Here is a 24488-nt window from a genome sequence, read left to right on the forward strand (position 1 = left end):
CTGCACATCGCAGCCCTCCTCACGCACATCGCTCGCTTTCGAAATCGCCCATTGTCGAAGTAGCCGAGCGTCCGCCTCGCGATTATCACGATGATGATTGGGGGGTGTGGAAGGGGGTTGGTTGTTTCCCGCCCACCCCTCCTCCCCCAATTCGACGCGCGCGCCACGGACAGAAGAGATTTCTCTCCCTCCCCCCTCCACTCCCTGCTCGCGTGAAGGGCTTTAAATAGGCGCCACACGCGGGCGCCCTCTCTCGTCTCCTCGGCGACAACATCCAAGCGACATCCAAGCAACAGGAGAGCAGCGTGTGAGCGACCCGAACATACGAGTGAGTGATTCCATTTATATATGCATATATTCATCATATCGTTCAAATATAAATATTTTTGTGTTACATAAGGTTCGCAAAATAAAATTGCCGCTAATGGCAGCAGAAATAAACGTGACAGATAGTCGCGTCTGAGTGAATGCGCGCATGGTGATGACGAGAACTTTTATTTCAATCACTAACCGCGCGCCTAGATTTACTTGAAATACAAAATATTGGCAAACCCATTGCGAGCAATTCTATTTCAGAAATTTCACAGATAAATAATGCGTGGTGGCGTAACATTTATAATGTGTAGGAAAAATACCATCCATGCAGACGTGATATCCATTGTAAATGCAATTGTGATTGGGAATGTGAGTGTGTTCTCGATTAGAGGCGAACAAGGTGAATAGCACACTATCACTATTTAGTGCACTCTACTTCGCATTGCGAATCACGGAACGAGGCTAAAAAAAGAAGCGATTCGTGAATAATTCAGCATAAATTCTACGAAATTCACGCCAAAATTACAACCAATGTTGTTGTAATGCTAAATTGGTTGTAAATGCTAAATTTAATCACATTAGGCGGCAAAAAGTTTGTTGGTCAAATTGGTAAGAAACCACAGGTTCTAATTTTGATTTTTTTTAAATGCGCTCGAAGGCGCAATTCCAAACTAGGAAGCGCGAATATAATGGGTTCAATTCAATTTATTCGTCGAAAGAAGAAGCGTAATGAAAGTTGAATTTTCTGTAACTTCTCTGGAGTTAAAAAAATGTTAAAAGCGAGTTTATAGAGTTATGCGTCATGCCTTCACGGTTTTTATTTAAGATTCATTGGATAACTTGAAACTTAATTTCATTTTACCACAGCATTTCTTTAATCAGCACCTTTCTCCAACAATTTTTTTTATTTTTAAGTTTGTTGATCCTTTCTCCGATCAATAATTTCCCTCATATACATTTAATTTCACGCTACGAGCGAGAATGCTTCCTAATAATATTTTAAATATATGTTTTAAATGGTATTAAGACTTTAGGCATTTGAAGTCCACTGGGAATAACTAATCTGAATGTTGTTTGAAGACCTCACAATTTTACCATGACTTATCTAAATTTCAATGTATCTCGTACCATTAGTTTAATTAACCACATTTTTTGATATGCAACAGTAACTGGCTGCTGGTGCCGAACTTTCACGAGAATGACCAAGCGGCAAGTCGTTGTAATCTTGGCATGGCTATAACGAGTCTGACTTTCGAAATACCGAGGGAAGGGAATCAAGGCACTTTTTATGAAAGGGAATACCGTTTGTTGCGAGAGCCATCATCGGATGGTTTTGTAGTGCGCGTAGTAGAAAATCAAATTTAAAGAGCGAAGCCATTTTGTGAAAGCACCCCTAGTTCTCGATGGGCCTCCTGCAGATGTAAATCCAAAATGGCGAAAAATGGACAGAAGTATAAAGAGTCGAGCGGTATAGTCTTTGGTTTAAAATATTTTTTCTTACGCAACGACTGGTTGAAATGATGCGGCAATTGGCTCTTGAACCTCGTCCACTTTGAGTCCCAGTAATCCCAGCAGCCACAGTCGTCAGCTCCCTGCGTATTTAGCAGATGGTGACCGTATTTCTCCTATTTGTAAGCGCAGTCTCGGTCTTCGTAATATTTTTACATATCATTGCATTAGCATTCTTTCTATTTTAAAATGAATGCAACGTTATGGAATTTATTGATAAATCAAACCGTACAATTATACTTTGTATTTTAATAATTTCACGGATTTAATCTTTCTGAGCCGGATCCCATATGCTCGCTGCATATTTACGGTGCGGTCGGACGAGTGCGAAATAACACCTCTTTTTTTCCTTTTCATCCGAAAATCTTTCATGTTACACATTAAAGAGTGCTGGGGATAGTTAACACCCGAGTCAGACTCCCTCGCTGACTTTTCTCCTTTATTTTTTTTCTTCCTATAACCCGGTCCCGGTAATGTTCGTAGATGATCCTTCCGAATTCCTACTCCAAGTTCACGACGCGTCGCGACGGCTGCATCCAGGCACTCAGTCAGCGTTTGCCCGCCATATATGCCCTGCCTTCGAGGGGATTTGATTCCCTTACTTTCTTTTAACTATTCAAAGTTAAGGACTCAGATCAGGGTCTCATATCTGAAATTTTATTAAAATCAGAGAGTGTAAACTACTACCCCAGTGCCTACGATAATTTATTTCGAAAAATCAGGCGTATTTAAGAAAAATAAACGCCTGTGGAGACCAAGTCACCATAAATAAGACCAAATCGCTTAAAATACCAATGGTGAATATTTTTTTAGCAGCATTCATGCGAAATTAATAGCTTATGGATAGATTTGAATAGATTTGGTCACTTAAGGCACTTTATTATGGCCAAATAATTTATTTTTGCGCGACACATTTCGTGGATAGAGCAGCATATTCAGTGGAAATGTTGCAATGTTTTATTCAACTAATATTATTAACTTCCACCATATTGTGCCACATATCATACAAGTTATTTATTGAAATTTATGATTTTTCGATGCACGGAATTTTATGTATGGAACCCGAATGTCACCAAAGCACTTCGCTCAGAAAATTTCTGGTTACGTGTTTTTTTTCTTTTATAATTTTCTTAGTTAACAGTTTCAGGTATAGATTACCCACTGTTGGCCCAGATTCTCCCAAAATCCAAAATGGTTTCCTTAGAAGTCGTCTTCGCTTGTTTCTTCTGCCAATCACTCAAATAAAGATTTGGTAGTATGAGTACTTCCTTAGCCCTGCTCGATAAGATCACCACTCTTGAGAAAACTTTCTGGCCGTCCTGCAATGTTCCATTACGTACACTTGTTCACCCAGGGCTTTTCTCCGTTGGCATTTTTGTGCCTTTACAGTTTCTCCGACTGCGCCTTTGCTTCACGAGTATTCACGGTCTTCTCCCGATACCGTTCATTCAAAGACGCTACCATATGGAAGCAAACGACAGCAGAGGAGTAGTTGGAGACGCTCTATGCCGCCTAATATTGAGGTCCCTCACACAGTGCTCATTGCAAATTTCCATTTACTATTTTCCTGACTTTTCCTTTATTTCTAGCCCGAGTTTTTTTATTTACCTGAATTTATATCAAAATTACGAGTCGGGAAAAATTCTGGTATACGATCAGTTGTGTATAGGGGTTATTTGAAAAGGAATTAAGCAAGGTACACTATGAAATAAAGTTAAATTTTAGAAATAAAGCTAAGTAGCGGTAAGTCGGCACCACGTCGTATGGTATGGTATTTGGAGGAGGTGACCGAAAGGTAGTTAAACCAGATTTAGATCACCATAATCAGTGATAATTAATGCCAAGATATTCTTATATTCCTTTGATACGCAAAATAAATACAACCGTACGCGTTTGTGTGGGTAACTGCTCCGAATCAATCATTCAGATGCGAAAGGCGTCAAAACAATAGTTTTAAGAATATCAGCATGAAACAGATTGGCGTTTGGAAATAGTAATTATACTGCCCACAATTAACGACTATGATGCGTATAACATTTATTGCGTAATTGGCTCAGTGGCCGCGATAGTACCTCACACGTCCGCTTGGTGGCAAGAAGAGCAATAAGCTTGTAAAATCCTATGTAGGAAAATGGCGAGTGAGGAATCAGTAGGCGCAAAATACGTCTGGTTCCGGCAGAAAAAAGAATCTATATTGGAAAACACTTGGTTAGAGCTCGCAATGAACGGGAAAATACCTGCCTCACTACGATTTAACTCGGAAGTTGGCTAAGTTAGGCTTCGGAAGAGTTCAATTCAGTCCAAGCCACAGGCGCGTGAGTTCGCGCAGTGAAGGAAGGGGGGGGGGGGCAGTTCCTTTTCGGGGGTCACATCGTACTTCTAGAATAACAGTGTTAACAAGAATAGTGTTTCCGAAGTGTCCGTGTGCTTATGAATATAAAAAATAGGAGAACCAAGAGTGCAATTGATAATTTAAGTGTATTTTTTTAAGTTCCTTATCAAAGATATGTTTTGGTACTTTTAAAAAATTCAAGCATTTTATTAAAATAAAGATGAGTGCAAATTTATTAAAGTCATTTCCAAAATATTTAGTATTCATTCAGTTTTTATAGTAAATTATGCCAGTTCCTACTGAATTAAAACAGTGCAGGGATTAAGATTTGAAAAATTGCCTAAAATTATATTTTTTTTGGAGAAAAATAAATAAAAAATAAAATCGTATCCCACGCAAACGCTTATATGAGCAATTCATAATGTGGCTACTGGAGTGTCCAAGAAAAGGCCTGTAATTTATTATTAGGGGTCAACTTTTTAGATTTACATTCACGCAATAGATGCTACGTCCTCGCGGTATATCAAGGATGTCATCGCAAGGGTATATGGACTTCAAAGGTAGGGAATTATTTCCCATGTCAATTTTTGTGAATTTAGAGATAGTGATGGGAGAATGCATTAGGAAGGCATAGTTGGGTAGTGTGGATCGAAGAGGGCTTTTGAAAACATTAAGTCGAAGCTCCGAATCAGCCGACAACCGTTGTTTCTTGGGCTGAATTTTGTGTTGAGAGTGATAGCATCTTTTTAAAGTAATGGTGATGTTAATCTCCAAATACTGAGCGTGATTTAATCGTGACGACGGGCGTCGTGACATTGTGTTCGAAGGAGCGTGTCGCGTGAGAGAGACCGATTTTGACACTTGGATCACCAATTGCGCGACACTAATTACTGCGGGACCCTGAAACGAGCTAGAAAAGGAACCAGGATCATCTAGGAACAGAATGATTTTCCACCCACTGCTGCTTTCTTTCCATGCATCCACGACGCAAAAATAATAATTATTTTAGGCCCCCCCGTGCAGAATCACCGACAACGCTGACAAGGTTGCGAGCCAGTGACTCCCTCCTCCCGCGAACAACTGTCTCCTCTCACAACGGCGTTTGCGCCTGCGCCCTCCTGTTGAAACATGCACGACAGCCATGCGATCCCGCCTTGTGACAAATGGGCGCTGCTCGTCTGAGGCGTGGCGTGATAGCTGAAGAGCGCGCTCCACGCGATCTAAGAGGCCACGTGGTCGTCGTGGTGACTGCGATCGCCATTCGGGCGTCGCCGTTAATTAGTTGTCAGCTATGCAGACGCCATAACTCATGAGTTGTCCGATGGTCGTTTGTTTGTTTGTTTGTTTCGCGCCACTCGCGTGCCAACCGCGGGAAAACGCGATCCCCGCCATTGTTTGGTCACGCGCCCGAAGACAAAAGAGCGGAGCGGGGCGTGGGAGGAGATCCGGCTGCTGCGAATGAACCGAAGGACAAGGCGAGGAGTAATTAGATGCGCGAATCGAAACGAAGAAGGCACACGAAGAAAGCAATCTCCACAGTCGAAAATCAGCGTAATGGACGAATCCCTAAGTCTCCTCTTTTGAGGGAGGAACTCGATGATTGTCTAAATTACACATCAACAATTGAAAATCATTGAAAGGAATGCCAAAAGAATTTTCATGTAGCATCCGCCTTTTCATAGACAAAGGCTTCCAAAAATGACGAAAAATTCGAATATAAGGCTATATTCGTTTTCCCTTGAAAATTCCACAAATTAAGTTGGTAACGCCCTTGGACCTATTATATGCTGCAAAAATTGTAAATCTATTAATACGATGCTTTTACTAACAGTTATTTCTGACTTAATTTCCAAGATTTTTAACGAGATATGATTTCTATTAAGAAACAAAAAATTAATTAATAGTCATCATCTACGATTTTTTACATAAAATAGTTTCAAGTAGCTGTTTTTGCCAATTGAAACATATTGCGTCATTTGTTGGAGAATTTTGACTGGAGAAAGACGTGTCAGATGAAAAGCTTAAATTTTGGTGAGTGCTACGACTGTAATTCTCAAAACATTTCTAACTGCTTTTGCTGTCATCGATATGCAAGACACTGTGCCAAATTAGTGGATTACTATATGCATTTTAATGTTTATTATATGCTTATTAAAACATTTCAAAATCACCTCATAATCATGCAGTTTGTCCCTCATTTAACCCAGCAATTAATTCAGATGCATCATGCAATATGTAATACAGATAAGAATTTTTCTGTATTTTTTATCTCCTAACTGCTATTACGCTCATAGGAAGTTGTGTTAAGTTGACAATTTTTGCCTCTGAGATTATTATCCGACGAATCATTGCTCTACTCCCTCTTATTTTTACATGAAAATACACCCCGCAGAATGGAACTTTTGTCATGCTTGAAAGTCTTAATCTATGAAAAGGCTGATACTAAATGAAAATTAAAATAGGCTTCATGGCATGGATATTATGCATGAAATAAATAGACAGACAATAAAAATGTAAAACTTGGTTACAAGTTTACTAACGTTCTCAGCCATGAAATCATAAAAAATGTCTCTTCAAGCAAAGCCAGTTTCATTGGAATTAAGACAAGAGCCGTTGCTACAGAAAGCCTTGCTTTGAGGACTTACAATGTGCTTTGTTCTCGGACTGTGGCGCGAATCCTCTCTCTCTCGGTTTGTTCTTCCAGCTCATCAAATAGTTACTATTACACTTCGACTATTATTACAGTTGAATGAAAAAATGTATTTCAATGTGAGAGGTGGGTTCCGAAAATAACGGGAATTTTATTTATTTTTAAAATATTTATTCTTCGACATTAACTTTGTTGCCTTCAAAATGTGCCCAATAACAATATACATAATATTAGGATCCATAACATTTCTTTCACTTTTTCTACGTTTTCATCAATTTTTGATGTACTGAGGTGTCCGTGGCGTTCGTCATCTCCAACGTCTTCACTTCTCTAAAATATGGTTTGACTATGAGGATAGGAACAAGGAATGAACTTAATTTTAAACCTAAGGAAAGATGGGGAGCGATGAATGAGTCTATAAGTCAGAGGAATGAAGAGGCCGCCATAGAATAGTTGAGTGGAAATTACAGGGTTATACGTACTTGATTTGTAAATAGCTACGCCTGAGTCTTGAATAATGCTTATAAAGGGGCCGGAATACTTGCGAAAAGCTTCCTGCAGTATTATGAAAGGATAATATCATGGTTAATTAATTCATTTATTTATTGCCACTGAAAACAGCGTTACTTGGCTTTTATATCGGGGTTTTATAATATTTAACAACAAAAAGGTTACTAAAATCCACGTCCTGCATAGGGTTAACACACCCAGGCAGGACTCGAACCCGCGATGTTCAGTTTGGCAGGCGAGGAGTTAACCCCGCCGCCACTGAGGTCGGCAATTAGAATTCGCACTTAGAATTCGAACCTAAGCTTCAATAGGGAATCTGATTTCTAGTCGCCGTTACCACTCGGTCACGACTGCTTTATGAAGTGTAAGTTAAGGTTGAGACCAGTATGGTAGTACATTTAAACGACAAATTAAAATTTAATAATAGTTTGATTGCCGCTTATATCCTAGAGAGTATGCAACACTTAATTCGCATATGCGATACGGGCAGCAGGGATTGTGGGCGCTCCCTCCTACAATGCGAGTGTGGCGGATATATGACACGAGGAACAATGACATTTCCGTGTGTATTTTACGAAAATTGTATTTATTTTATACTTAACGTAAACGATTTTCCATTTTTCTGTAAATAAATACATGCTAATAAATTTTTAACGTTATCTTATTGTCAAATTTAGCCCTAGTCATGAATGGATATTAAAAGCCTACAGAAATCACTTCGTGGGAAAGATACCACTTTATTTATTTTGTAAAAAGGCCAAAGATTGGTTGCTGTCCCATGGTGATATGGATGATCTTTTTGATGTTTGTGAATAATATAATACTATTATATATAATTTTTATATTTTTGTGAAAGGAGGAAAAAAAGAAATTAATTTTGTTCTGTCCACATATTATACTATATTCTTGCTTATTGTAAGTTATTGTATCACATACATGTTTCATAGTGATAATGTTTCAAAAAAATTATATATACTTTCTTTTTTTTCTGGTCTGCCGTGAAATTAATTTTTTAAGATGGTAGCTCCCATGCTGGTTTATTTACCATTGGAGCTACCTAAAGCTCCATTTGTGTTGTCCTGTTAAAAAAAGTGTACATTCAAGCTTGGAGTATTAAATTCAATTCAATTCAATTTAGCAAAATAGTACTTTATGTACATAAATATTTTTATAACTGTAATTGGTGTAATTTTTCCGATTTTAATTATGGTTTATTATTTGCGACGTCATATAGCACACGCGTGTGTCAAATTTGAGTGAAATTAGCTGACCTTTTTGTACACGCCGGACACACATCAGCCTTTTCGTCCTCCAATGCGTCGGATGATAATCATTTGATTTCAAGATGGCTTTTTTGGTCACCCTTCCACTGATCGAAATATCGATCATAATTGAGTCGTGTTCGTTCTTTCTAGGATTCGCTACCTGCGGTCATTATAGCATTCGCATTCCAGCTTATTGAATATTCACCAATTAGTATTAAAATAAGACTAGGGGTGGCGGACCTTTGGCGACAAAATTCATGAAAGAAGTCTCTCAACAGGCTTGTCAAGACAACCCATTGGCCACAGCGTCTCCTAGCTCTGTGTGAGTGTGCGCACACAGAGCTAAGAGAACACGTATTTGTTTATATAAAGAGGGAAAATGTTTTAAGTTATGGATAAAATCATTACGTTCGTCGTAAAATACATTCAGGAATGTCAGATAATCAATTATTTCGCTCTATGATTAGTATAATTCGTTTCAAATTACTGGAATTTTACTATTTTTTTTTAGCAATTTACTAACTGTAATACTCTTTCTTGGAGTATAAAGGGAAACGGTGGATATTATAATCGACTATCTATCGGCCTGAGTTTGAGTACCGCAAATTATTTAAAACACTTCCGATACTTGAATTTTTTTATTTTATCAGAGGATAATGGATACGGATTTTTGTTAGAACAGCTTTTCAGGTTCCTCACTGTGTCCTTCTCAACTATAATTCTGAGCGCGTTCCAAAATGAACGGGCAGCACTGTAACTGCTGCGACTCAACTAAACGAAAAACAAAATTTCTACTGTAAAAGAGAAACGTTCAGTAGAGTCTACCGTAGATTACTTCGCTACAAAATTTTGTAAAGTGCAATGGTGATTTCCGAAGTAAATTGAATAAATAACTGGTAAACAAGAAAACTGCGAAATTAAAGGATGGAGGCCTAAAATAATATAATTTTCAGCCATTAGAATCGAGAAGAGTCACGACTGTATTAAAAATTTAAAAATACTTCCGTCTCAAATGAAAAGATTCTTTCGACGATAAGGTTTTCTATACGTAAACGAGAAAACGATAGGACGCATCGGCACAGAATTCATGGCTGATCCTCAATATTCTTGGTTTCAGCCAGTGGCTGATACAGGATAAGGACAAGGGGGGTGGGCTAAGTGGGATTAAAAATTCCAGCAGTAGTGGGGGTCGGAAAAAATTCTTCTATCTCAACCATTCTATCTAGTGTAAATTGGATATCCAAGTGGGGGCTATAGCCCCGTAGCCCCCCATAGATCCGCCACTGGTTTCAGCAAAGTATGTGATATATGCATGACTTTGAATTGGATCGTATACTTCATGCACTGACTTAATATAAGTGTATATCTTGAAACTTAAGCAGAGGATAACATGTATACGGTAATATGACAGGCCAGTGTAAAGGGAGACGGAGATCAGTAGTAAAAATTGCTTTTGCCACCACCTAGAAGTTATACTTTTACGCGACGAGCACCAATCGAAATAAGATGGAAACCATTATCGAAAATTAGAAATTGTCGCGTTCATTAAATTAATGGAATCCTCTGGAATATATAATATCATATCTATAACATAACATTTATATGGTGAATCTCACAACTGCCGAAAATATAGGAAAATGCACACTCAAGCTGAATGAATGCTCATAAATTAAAACGGTTTGGCAGTGCGAGGAAGTTTATCCGTCAAAAATCATATAAAAATTCTAATAATTAATGTAACATGTATTGAGTCATGCGTGAAAAACGTATTTATAATAATAGTTCTGTAGGTATGTTGAATTAGTCAGAAATTATTACGTATTATATGCTCTCGCAAGATGCTATTCAAAATACCATCGGGAAATCGCGCTATAAAGCCAGAAAACAAAATATTTCATGTATTCAGACATTTATTAATACATTTTCTCATCCGATTCAATATTTTTAATTCCAACTTAGAAACAGTTTTCCTCAGTAAACGTCAATATTCTGAATTATGTCCATGATATTTAATTTAAGTGCGTACAATGAGTTAGTAAACGAGCCGATCGCTGCGAACACTAACAAACGTACATTGGCTTCCGTAGGTTTACCGCCTCTACTGCTGCTCTGGGTCTGCAGCATCCGCAGTAGCTCCTGCGGAGGAAACTTTAACAATTAAGTGACGTCATTTTTTACAGTGTGGCTCTGCTAGGAGATAAAGGAACGCTTTTGCGGCCATTTCGGAAAGCACCCTTTATATTGCAACATGCCCACCCAAGGGAACTAAATAAAAATCGTGTTAATAGATGAAATAAGATTTCTTGTTACAGGGTTTGCAATATTAAACGAACACAATTGTGTTAAATTTGAATTCCTTCTATAGTTTGATGATGCCAAATAATAACATGGAAGAACAAATCATTCGATAAATTTTAATCGTTCGCAGAATATAATGTGCACTTTGGTGCGCCTCCTTATTTCTGAGAGAAACATAATTCGAGAGATTCTCGCATTCTACTTGCCAGTTCAGGAGTAAGAAAGGCAATCGCACTCTTAAAAAAAATGAAATAATACCTTAATATCAGACGAGAGCAAAATATTTTGAATTTTCCATGTGATTACTCTTATGCATAGTAAATTTCAATGTAAACTAGAAGTGATACACCCTTTAAAATTATGTAATTAATTCTAAAAAAATTCATAATTCCCACACTTTGTTTCTGGCTTATCTTCATGAAGATTAGTAGTTAGATTAAACGTTGATATTTAAATAACACTGACTTTTCTAAAACGTTTCCATACCTAAAATTTGAAATATCTTCCTTGATTTGACGTAGACTTTGGACGTAGCAGCACTCTCGTAGCGAGCTGCGGCGTGAAAAATTTGTGGGCAACCGTATGGTTCTTTCACAGTTGATAATTAAAACAGCAGTCTGTCTCTATTTTAATATTTATTTAAGCTAAAATAGCCACAATAATTTTGTTGTAAAATCAGCAGAACATGATTAGTTTTATTTTTCATTTTGGCCACGTATTATTTCCCATTGTTTGACGTCATGCCGACGAGCGGCACGCCATTTTTTAATCGTCAATCCCACTTTCGTTATAAACTTTACAAAATATTTCTACGTTTTTCAGAGCGACAGTTACTTGTTCTACTCTTTTAATTCTATTTAATGTTGGTAATCATGTTGTGCTTCGCTGCGTTGCGCAGTCAATAATAGGCGTTTATAAGCATAATTTTCAGTTTACAACTAATTTTATATGAGTTGCATAATCCATTTGATAGAATTAGGATTGAATTAAAACATTAAAAGGATGTTAAAATTTCAGTTGTTTTTGTTTCCTATCATAATTTTGGCTTTTGTCTCAATGTGCTTCTGATCGGCTATCTATTTTTTTTTTTAAACACAAACATTTAGAAAGGTAATTATTTACCTGCCAGTCTTCGATTTTTTAAGGAAGGTTGTTCCACGTATGTGAAGTGTCGACGGTCCGCCCGCTGCAGGAAAACGAGTGCGTGTGTGCAGCATAACAAAGCAATCGGTCCTACCGAAGTGTTACACGGGAATATGAGCAGGCAGCACGTTCGTGGATGACTGAAACTGCGTTTTGACGTGGAGTGCACGTGCGGCAGAGAAATAAATGAAAGTAAGCCCTTAAGGGTTATTGGAAAGCTGTGGACCGATAATGTGAAACATATAGATGATTGGTTTCAGGTCCACTAGCAACATCAGGTAATGTTGTTCTCTTGAGATAGAAGTCAATGATGTTTAGTGGTTCATTGTTTTTAAGTATGGAATTGATAAAACAGGCCAATTTAAATATTCTTCTTGTGTAATGTTCAGCCAGGAGAGCTTTTTTAAGTAAAAGGATCCATTAAAATTAATATATTACTCCTAATTGCGCCAATGATACATCACCAGTCATATTTTAAAACTTTAGAGTGGTGCTTTTTTTCGAAGCCACGAGAGGTAGGCACCAAGGTCAATTAAGACGAGTGTGTTGAGAGACTTCCATCTGAAGCCTACTTCGGGTAATTATCGTCTCGGTAACATTGATGATGCACCTTCATTTGTTTTCGCACTCAGCGACATACTCGCGAGAAGAATGGAAGTGGAGCAAAGCACGTTTGGAATGCGAGGCTTTCGCAGCGAGAGGAAAAAAAGACGCATCGAAAAGCGCGTGCTTCTCTCACTTCGCGTAGCTCTTCTTTTTCCGTGCGCTCCATATTCTGCTCTATATAATCTTCTTCCTCTTCATTTCTGTGACTCATCTATCCCGATTGCTCTTTCATTTGTTTCTCTGCCGCACGTGAACTCTACGTCAAAACGCAGTTTCAGTCATCCATGAACGTGCTGCCTACTCATATTTCCGTGTGACACTTGGGTGGGACCGATGGCTTTTTTATGCTACACCCACGCAATCACATTCCTGCAGCGGGCGGACCGGATCTTCCTAGCCCCTTCAAGCCTCAAACAAGAGCAGACGCGTGACATATTGACATGAAAATTCGCGTAAAAGTTGACGAAATACGACCCAGGATTTGAATATCCCACTACAAACGACCCAAGCGTACGGCATTGGCCGTGCGTTATTTGCTAGAAAATATATTACCTTCAATTTTGCGACAGAGGAATATAATTCCCGGTTTCATTCACATCACGTTCGGTTCTATTAGCTATCTAGGTAAAATTTTGAAAAGCACGATAGATCCATCAGAAGTAAACTTGAACACCGTTTAGACTAGGGAAACACCCTCTCAGGTAGGAGTCGAACCCTTAACCCGAGAATTAGCAGGCGAGAGTGACTACGAAGGATTTTTAAAAGCAGGTGTTCTACCACCGGCGAATTCCCAAATTGAACTGTCTGACTCAATTCACAGCATTCCTTTTCATTCTATCCTCTTCTCTGTCCTTTCCCCGCTCATGCTTTCATTTTATATTTATTCCCGCTTGCGATTTTTTCATAGGTTTCAAATATTTATCTAGTCCTCTTCAAGTACATAGAAACTAAATGAGGTTACACGGGCACATCATCAAGGAGAATTCATGCTTTCAAGAGGCAATAAAACGATTGTTCTGCGTGCAAAAAACCAAGATCATAACATCAAGTAAATCTGGAGAGATAAAATGCAATGGGAGGAGATTTCTTCAAGAGCACGCCATCACGCAGAGACTGAGAATTATCATGCAAGTCAGAACGAAAGAAGAGCGGTGAAAAACGGCAAAACAGTGGAAATGGAAAGGAATTTTCAGTACTCTGATTCAGAAGATAGGTTTCCAGCAGCACTCATAACTGTGCAGTTTATGTAGTCAACAGGAAGGGTTCAGTGAAAGGTTGCAGGCCGCACAAGCTGTGAATTGAGAAGAAGATAAAAATTGGATTGCTTTGCATCATCAGACCGACTTATTTTATTCATAATCCCATTCAAAATAGGACAAAGACAGACTTTACAGTTGTAATAACAATATTTCATTGGTTACGATTTAGAAGAGGGGTACATGGTCCACTTACTTGAAAGGCAAAACATTATCATACGAAGGGATTCTTGAAGAGGCTGGGGTCCACTAGGAATCCGAGCTAGACTTGCTGGAAGTGAGAAGAAGACGAGAGAATCGCGCACGGCGACGGGAGAAGCAAATCCTTGCGGAATCAAAGCTCAACTGGAGGAGTCTGGAAAGTTTTAGCATGAATCAATACATAAATATCGACACATTATACGATATTTCGTGATTGTATAAAAATTAACATTTTCGCAGATGCTCCCATTGTATCTTAGTATTCTGTTATGCCAGTATTCCCGATGAATTATGAAAATTCAAGGTCTTAAAATGGGAAATAATTCATGTCAACAATTCTTTCTTTCGACAGTAGATTACTGTTTCTGGGGATTACTAATAAATGGGTCATCTTCTGCATTATATGTAGAGGGGTACAGCGGGGTATTCAATATGGCGGACGTTTTCATCTTTCCGCCACCTTTTTCAGCGAGGCTACACTTTTTGGCCGCTAAGGCCTTCTTTGCCCTTCTCAATGGCCGCCTCTCATCGTCGCGGTGACAATTATGAGAAGAGAAATTAAAACAGCTGCTCTGAAAATTGCGAGGTGAATCTGCGAGCGACCGCTAGGACCACGAAGAGGCGACTCCCGAAATTAGATTCCATCGGATCGCCATATCCCATCTCGATTACTCTCCTCTGAAGCCACAAGGCCCCTCGATCAAGCGAACCAAGGGGCCTCCCGACCACAAGGCCAAAAAAACAAGGACACAACCGTTGCTAGCGTTAGTGACGTCATTATGGTAAGGCTAAGGACCGTGGCTCAGGATCTGGCTTGCTTATGTGCACTGACTTTAACGAACTTGGATCTATTTTTCAACAAGTTGTTGATAGTTAAGATATTTGCGGTCAATAACCCGTATTTCAAATATTTAGCTAGCATAAATTCTCGATACTACGGCTTAACCCAATTAGTCTATATCAATCCAGTGGCATATTTTGGTAATAAATCAATAGCACACTGGGTGGTAACGAGGCGAGAATGTAATTTAATTGGTAAATTTCTACGAATGATCTTGATAGGAAGATGGATCTCCCGAGAAATCATATTTTTGGAGAAGATTGGTTATTGGTTGGAATTTTGGTGAAGGAAAGTTAAAATATAATAAATAGGCCCTGAGTTATTTGCATAAGAAATTCTGGTAAACTTCGTTTTTAATGACTGTAGATCGTCTCTCACCTCAATATCCAGAAAAAACCGCCTTACGGCTAACTCTCTCGAAATATTTATCCTCTTCATACTTTAACCGCATCCAAAACCACGCGAATCATTTTTCACACCTCTTCCCCAAATGCGATTGTGACTTTACTCTCAGGGGGCAATCCTCGAGAATTTCCGAAATGGCTGCTTGCATCGCTCTCGTTAAATAGGTATTTCCATGTTAATCTACGATTTAAAGGTCACACGGACCAAATTTGGATTCCTCATGACTCTGACACTTTTTACAGTCGGCATTTCGTGAAAATCGTTATCAAGTTGCCCATACCCACCACGTACGGGGCATATTATCGTCTTCTCCCCCGAAGTCCAAACAGTTCCATGCGGACTGGAGTGTTTGCGACGGAACAAGACACGGGTGGATCGATTGCAACGGCCTTGCTTCCTACCGTCAATGTTTTGTAGAATCTTAAAAAATAAAATTTTCGACTTTATGATAGCAATATCTTTTAATTTTTTCCCTTTTATCAATAAAATATTATGCGAAATTTTTTACTTTAATTATTTATTATAAATACGTTGCATAAAACCCTTTGAATATTTGTGCACGGTGAGTGAAGATAGGGAAATCATAGCCGTGAGGCCAAATTTGCATCGCTGGATAAATATTTGAAAAATCCTTCTGGTAACTGATAGTAAATTGAAGTTAAAGCCATTTTCCTCATTCGTTGCTAAGATTTTCTATGTATATGGATATGGGCATTCTACCCAGGTGGGACTTGAACCCGTGAATCTAACAGGTGAGGACTTTACCTCGCCGCCACCGAGGGCATTTTAAAGATGTAATGTGAACAAAAAATATACGTTTTGAATTTCCAAAGGAAATGTTCCGACCATGAACGTATTTCTTAGGTGATACTCTCTACTTACGCGGACAGTAACAAAATTATTGTGCACAATATTAGCGGATACTATTGCATTTACTGCTTACTGCTGCGATGATGAAGCACCTTGTTAACTCTTCCTTAGGGTGACTTACCTTGTTCCTTCTAGTAATTCACTTGACATGCAGATCTCATCCCAAATTTTTATTCTTTATTTATCATTGCGTTTAACCAACCGAGCTGAGATCGGTCTGAACTCGGATCGATCTGAAAAGAGAAAGTGAATCGACTTGGCTCATTGCGTTTGCGTGCATTTTTTTAACATATCCATCTTCACCTTTCGATTATACCTTCCCTCTATTTGCCTCCCTCCAACGTGTTTACGTTTCGTAGTACGTCTCCTTATTATACTCATCTAGTTTCTGAATGTGGAAATGGAGACGATAGCATAAATGTTTTATCATCATAACTGATAATGGCAATTTTTAACCCACTTGTGGGCACTAATGAGTCGAAGATAAAGGGAACACCTGCAGAGATTACTTGCCATTTATGGGAAGTTTACTACATAAATTGCTTTCTTAATATCTAAATAGTGGATTCATCATGTGTTCTTCGTTGAAGCTCGATTGGTAAACGTAGTGTCTGACTGTCACTCTTTTCCATTCTGCTGAATAGCCTAAACTCTCTCTAAATATTTCTCTCCTCCATACTCCAACCCTATTCAAAACCATACGAACCATTTTTCGGACCTTTCCTCCATGAAAAAATTGTATAAACCTGTTTCAAATTTTTATACATTCTTATACATTACCATGGCAATGTATAAGAATGTATAAAAATTTGAAACAGGTTTGTACAATTTTTTCATAGGGGTTCTCTCAATGCGATCGGGATATTTTTCGCTGTGAACAATCCGTGGGCTTTACCAAATGTCACTGCTACTTGGCATAAACTAATTCTCATCTCCTCTGCCATTCCCAATGCTTTAGTGCTTCCTAGAAACTGGAAAGATCTCACTTCATCGCCTTATTTTGCCTTCACACCGTCACTCTCATAAATAGAGTTTCGTTCTCGATCACCTTTTTTTCTAAATCCATAATTGAATGTGTTTCTGTTCCAACAAAAACACTGAAAGAACGCAATTATTACTATCCAAAATTCGAGAGTGACAATTCAGTGAATGTATTACACCAATGGAGGAAAAAAATGGATTGGGTAATAAACATAACGTTAATAGATAACTGTGACAGTCTTCATGCACAAAATATGTACAAAACATTTTCATATCTCACTCACCTCAGCTGTCAGTTGCCTCCTCCAAGTACCATACTATACCTATTTTACCCACTTACTGAATTATTATAAGTTTACTGTACACCATTTTAGAATGAGGCGTATGAAAATGCATCATGTTGCAAAAAATCCTCCTTTTTTGTTGTAAGCATTTTCAGCGAAGATGGTTTCAAATTTTTTCTTGACAGTTTTGTCGCTGAAAAGACGTAAAAAGCGATGTAACCGTCCGGAAACCATATAAAATCCGCTAAACCTAAGTGTGTAAGCGCACAATAAATTAGATATCTATGGAAAATATTTAGCATATGTTATTTATGTAATTCAACAAGTTTTAATTTAATATACATCGTTTTAACATCGAAACAAAGGTTTTTGAGATATTTAGCTTTCACGTTTGCGCGACAGAATTTTGCAACGGATAGTGTAAGGAATGAGCTGAGTTTTTCTCTCTCTCTAGCTGTGGATAGTTGCGTAGTAAGTGCACTTGGTAGTCTGCATGTGCGTTCCCCTCGCTAATGGAAGTCTATCATTAGCGAGTGGACGCGTTATTCACGCGGCATCGTACAAGTGAAGTCTCATGGAGGACGAGGCCGACTTATCCTTGAGAATATGCGACACGCGTACGAAAATATATGTGCCGGGCGGTAGAGATTCTGGGGCTTTCACTGATCGAGTTAATTAATTGTGCAGCTGGCGTTGATGCAAATAGTGGAAATACCCATTATGCCCAATAATGTAGATACCGTCTTAAAACAATTGAAGGCCCAAGCCATTAATATTTTGAAATCAATCGGGGTAGTTACATTTACGGCTTTAGATGAATAGAGAAACGCCGTTTAGCAATAGATGGAACATGTAGTTGATGCGCTTGAATCCAATTTCATGATTCATTGAAGACTATCGAGTATAAAATGAAAAAATTATAATTTTTATTACTGCACATTATTTAAAAAGACATGAACAAAATATTAAGAGCTTCAGGTAATCTAGAAGTCGGACCTCCATTTAGGTTACCATCGTTATACATTGTTTTGCATTGTATAATTATCTTCATTGCATTGGTTTTAATAGCGGAGAAAAGTACATATACCAAAATTGACAAAAATAATATCTTTGATTAAATATATTTTTATAATTATCAAATTTGAATTAACAAAATACATATAAGATAGTATTTATAACAAAGTATTTTAAAAGTATGCTTGTTATCTAAAACTTCCTTCATATATGATCGGTAGCACTTTGGAGTGATAACACAAAATAATAGTTTTCCTCACTCGGAACTGAGGGAGAAGCATCCATTCCTGCTATACCAGCCGCACTATGCGTCTTTGTTTCCCGCAATTTTGCTCGCAACTTTACATTCATGATGTTTGCGCGCAGATGATTCGTGCATCACTGAAGCAATGTCCTCGTCTCGTTCGCCCCTTCCACCCTTCTCGCTTTAAATCCATCCTAATATCCTCAAATCCTTCGATTAATTAACAATTTGATCCGCGATGAATCCTGCTTTAAAGGCAACGTCATCCAATGCTATTCAATTAATTATGGCAGGCGCAGCTTCTACTCACAGACGCACTGCTAAGTCAGTGACGTCAAAAACACGTCACTCGGATGGAGATGCGATCCGAGACGTCACCGAGCGCCATCGGTCGTGATTGGGTGGTTGCTACACGCCGGTGGCGGACCCTGACAGCGGGTGAGAGAGTCGCCCTCTACACCTCTCGTGCCGTTATTCTGCAGTATTCAACCATCTAATCCTATTTTAATGTAAACTGGGTTTAATATTATTGATTGCTGAATTTCACCGCAAATTAAGCCAAAAAATCAACCACTCCCATTCCCCATTTAAACCTATCTTTCTATTCGGACCGGACAAACGAAATCCAATTGAGATTAAATTTAATATTTGTTTTTATACGACCGGACGGAAAAATATGGGAGGTGAGAACAAGATTTTTTTCAAATAAAATCCCAAATAAGGCACTGTAAGGATGTTTGTGATCGCACGGACGTTTTAATCTAAGAAATACGATTAAAGAAAGTACTCATAATGAAATCAACTTATCTCAAGCAGAAATTAGCAAAGACTTCGCCGATCATTCAATTCACAACATAAGTCAGCCCGGTACCAGCAGTCGATACTCTTTTGAGACTTCATACTTTTGCGCAGGTTAAACCATCGGGTATTCAGCAAATCCTCCGCGCTCATCGAGGATTCGCAAAGCGTTTTGTGGGAAGATTTCCGGAAGAATAAGTAAAAAAAACTCGTTCTGCCACATCTTGGATACGCAGCGTGCATATGGGATCAGGCGCAGAATGACTTAATTCGTGAACTTAAAAAAAATACTAAAGCTACGCGATTCGCAAAAAACTGCTGCGGTGGTACAAAGAGCGTTAGACAAATGTTAAATGAATTAGGCCGGGAGCCGCTAGGGACTCAGGGGCTACGCGCTAGGCTTCGATTGCTCGAGCAATTGAGAATAGATATCCTTCGGAGTCACTCGGAGAACGTCATATTGGGAACCCCACTAAATTTCCAATTTCTACAGAGACGATAGAATAAGAGAGATATTTTACCACACGGATAGGCATTATTATTATTATTATAGTATTAAGGTATGCTTTCATGAAGTATTCAAGAAGTGATCTGGGAGCCTCCCTTTCCTTCCAGCACTGCCTTCTTCATTTTAACTGAAAGGCCTACTCCCTTTCAATCCGTCTAAAAATCCTATTCTCTTCCTTCCCCTCCCTCGTTTCCCTAACATTCCACCCTCTAACACCATTTTCAACATCTCCTCCCCGCTAAGTACTAACTCCATCCATAACGGATAGGCATAGGAATGCCATTTCCCCCAAGCAATTAAGGACTTTAATAACTACTAATTGAAACAGCGCGTATTTTCTTTTTATTCGCTAATGGCTGGTGTCCTAAAACCCCCCACCACACACCTAATGAGGCGGCTTGAGAGGCAGTATGTGGATATAAATTTACTATTTCCACCCATCGAGTTGGGATATCAGCACCAGAATCAAAATAAACAGCCGCGCCACTAGCCAATGCACGCTTCATGGCTCGCATTTCTTGTTCGTTGACCGTCAGCAGAAAATTACGTAACTGGATAGCAGACGACATGAGCTATGAAGGCAACGAGATAAGATCTCCGGAGCATCCAAACTCCTCAGATGAAGAAGCTCAGCCACAAGTAATCAATCACAAAATGTAAGACGAATGTTTTAGGCGCGTATTCTTGAGTACTAGGGACGATTACTTTATTATATAATGACTGCTTCAATTTTTACTTGAGTTTTTCAATTTTTTTACTGATATATCTAATACTTTCTACTAACCTGAAAAGTTAACTGACATTTCCAAATATTTAAGACGCAAGCAAACCCTGTTTAAAACATTTCATATTACGGGCTATCAATTAAACTAGGGGTGCCTTTAAAGGGAAATCGAATTTCTCCACAATTGATTAATGGTGTCCTGTAAATGATGTATTTCACCCAAATGCTTAAAATGGTTAACAAGTGAATCAAGTTCTCAATTTTCTTTAATTTTTGACTGCTATAGGGTTTAGATAGCCAAGAGACACGTGATTTCCCGCTTATCGATCCTTTGCCTACTCCTGGAGCTATTTGCGGCGAAAATCCACGACATTTACTATTTCGCTGATAGATTGCTGACGTCACGCGCTCATTCCGAGCGGGTCGCCGCTTCTCTTCTCCTCACACCGATATCACGTGCTTTTCTGTTGTTTAAACTGTTGTGAGTGAATCCTTCCCTCAACGAGCGAGTCTCCCGGGACAATATAATGAATCGGACCACCAATGACGTCACTAACTAATGAAAAATGGGTTGCTCAGCTGGCCCTCTTTTGTATTAAACTAACAATAGAATGAGTAAATGAAGAAGATATAATTTTTTCGTCGCAACTTAACGTTACCATCTATTTACTAAATTATTTAAATGGATTGCGATTATGTATGTAAGCAAACGACCTCTTAGAAAAATGTCACGGTTATGAGCAAATATAATTTTAATACAACTGCTTGTAGATCATTATGTACTTTTTACATTTTACGAAAGCTTTCAATCAACATATTGCGTAATATTGAAATTAGTGCATTAATATTTTTAAAACATCATCGTGACAACCGGACTCCAAATGGTATAAATTGAGGACAAAAATGAATTTCGGGTCATTCCACATCAATGCGGACTCAAGATGACCTTTGACCTTTGAGAGTATGATGAAAATTTGGTATGAATGCTTGCTTCTTCAAATGAAAAATAACCCTTTCAGTGAAATAATCTTTGATGCTTTCGCAGATAATTACGTTGGTAAACTAAAGGGGCAAGTTTTAGTGAAACATAAAAATTTAATGTTTGATAAACTACCTTTTTTATATTTATCTTGTTTTTATCAATATTACCATGCATTTTCTTTAAAAAATTTCATAATTGCGAAATTGAAATTAATTTTTTTGAAAAAATTAAATTTCCATCAATCCTTATGGATGTACCCTTCTTGATTACTTCATAAACTCTCACCCCTAAATTGTCGTACAGTCATGATTTTTAGTTCATTTTATACAAAGATTTGTATACACATCGTATATATAAAATGGATTTTAATTTCCTGTATTAAAGTTAAAAAAAAATTAAAATTAACTTTTTTAAACTATCCATCGAATAATGGACCGAATCTTTTATTTCATTTCCTACGCCCTTTTATCCGTCAATTGGAAAATTTTAAAAATCAATGGAAACTATTAAATGAGCTGATAAAAAGCATTAAAGCTTTTCACGTTTTCTCCCACGTGGCTCTTCGGCTCACCCATTATAAATTCATAAACTTAACTTGTAGGTACTTTATACTAATCTCTGAATGTACCCAACTAATTGCTCCAGACCGTCGCAGTGTCTTGCGAATGGCGATATTCAGAAATTTAAAGATAAAAGAAAAGAAAAAGTCTCTAATCTATAGTTTGGTTAAATTTGGTAAAAAAAAAACTTGTTCATAAAACATCTGCTCCCGTTGATTCTTTCCCGTCAAATGTGACGTCGAAAATTTCGTACCCTAGAAATTGCTAATTTTGAAAATTCCGATGTGCATTTGTTTTATTGCTCGCCTCAGACGGTGTATTTCATTGGTGTGCCGTTGGTTGCGTTTCTGATAGCTGGGTCTTGTGTATTTTGTGTCTGCAGGTGGGAAAGGATGATGTCACGCGTCACCGCTTGGTGGCTAGTGGCGCTGGTGGCGCTTCTCAGCTTCACCAACACCACAGCCGCGCCGCGCCATGAGGAGAAGCGCGGTGGCGCCTCCATCTCAGAGGACCCGGGCGCCAGGGCCAAGCGGGTGCGTGAGACACGGCAACAACCTCTGTTTACATCATGCTACTCTTAGCACGCGTCTTTCATCAGCAACGCATTAATAATAATGCATTTCATCGTTTAATAAAATTATTTTTCAAGCATAAAAAAAACAGCATCAGCCCTCATTTCGGAATAATGTATTCTGTGCACATGATTGCACTTTTACTGATGTGAAACACTTTCACTTGTGGAGGAGGGTTGCAATTTCCACAAAGTAAAGACATTTCTTACATTTTCGTTTAATTTTAGTCTGACCTTCAGATAGCATTAGTATTTAGTCTATTCAATTAGTCAAATAATTGAGAATTGCAAATAAATAGGAACCTTTTCAGTCAATTTCGCTACAAATATTAACCCTTTATAACCCAATGTTCCTTCTAAGCAACATCAAAAATGTAAAAATTGTCAGCTCTATTTAGGAAATATCTAAACTACGTATTAGTTTGTGGTGTAATTTTTAATGATGAAATATTTATCTGCCACGATAATTATGAGACGTCTTAAAATTTGACTTCTTCCAGTAGCACCCCTGGGTTAGAAAGAGTTAAAATCATGAATATTGAAATAGTTCATCTTAAAGCCCGTTTCTTTGAAAGTACTAATTTTAGGCCTGTTTATCTATTACGTTTAAAAAAATGCTACCCTAGGATTACTAAGTTCACTCTCATCATATTTTAAGCCACATTGCGATTGCTAAGACGAAGGTAGTTTTGGATGAAATGATGATTTCATTTGAGCTACTTAACCGATGAATAGATTTATGGTCACAACTCCGGTTTTTCTGAAAAGGGTCATTAATTTAAGTTATTGACAGTGGTTTATGGTCCAGGATAAATAAAATGTCTAAAGTAAGATGATAGTTATTCTATAAAAATTGCCACAAAAATTGAAACCTAATAAATCCGACCACGCCTTGTGCGCTCAAACTATGCAGTGGCATCTCCCATTGCATTAATAATAATATTGTATCGCGCAGGCTTTTAACTGGGAATTAGATTTCATCGAAATACATGTTTTATTCGTGGCTAATGAATCATTTTGCTCCCCAGCATACGATTCATTTGCAAGTTCATAAACTTTCCTCAGTGATGTAAGAGAGAGTGTCAAATAGGACGTAAATCGTAAATAGCGTTGATTTACTCTACTTATTGTGAGAGCTTTGTTGCTTCAGCTGAGTATATTATAATCGAATGCAATTTCGCGACCAGATGAAGCCGAACCCTCATCCACAAATCATGAAAGTTCTAAAATTCGAAAAATACGGAAATAAAAGTGTGAACACCGCAACAGCAAATTAGAGTTAGTATGCATTCACTTTCGATCATTAATGACATTGCCATAATCATTCTTTCGTACGTACATCACTTCTTATCAATCAGATTTAGACGTGAAATCAGTGGCGGATGCATATGGGGGGCGCGCGCTCCCCTTTGCGGCATTGCCTAACATTGCAGAACCACAATTGTAATTTTTTTCAATAATAGGATGGCATTGTCTTATATAAGCGTATTATCAGTTCAAATAAAACTTTCTTAATCTTGGCATGTGACTTAATTATTTTTCTTTACAGTTACAGAAAAGGTAGCTCAAGATATCTTTTTCGCCCCCCCCCCCCCTTTAAGTTTTTCTGTATCCGCTACTA

The 24488-nt window shown here is 38.2% G+C and overlaps 1 protein-coding gene across 1 annotated transcript in view; it reads left to right on the forward strand.

Annotated features, from left to right (window-relative positions):
- The first annotated feature begins 258 nt into the window (after positions 1-258).
- The window catches only part of LOC124155484, a 29267-nt gene continuing 5037 nt past the window's right edge, over positions 259-24488 (forward strand). The window contains exons 1-2 of the mRNA XM_046529326.1: positions 259-332; positions 22679-22829. Of these exons, the coding sequence (XP_046385282.1) occupies positions 22689-22829 (141 nt within the window). The 5' untranslated portion in view covers positions 259-332; positions 22679-22688. The remainder of the gene's footprint in view (positions 333-22678; positions 22830-24488) is intronic.

This window comes from Ischnura elegans, chromosome 3, assembly GCF_921293095.1.
Source record: "Ischnura elegans chromosome 3, ioIscEleg1.1, whole genome shotgun sequence".
Classification (NCBI taxonomy): Eukaryota; Metazoa; Arthropoda; class Insecta; order Odonata; family Coenagrionidae; genus Ischnura; species Ischnura elegans.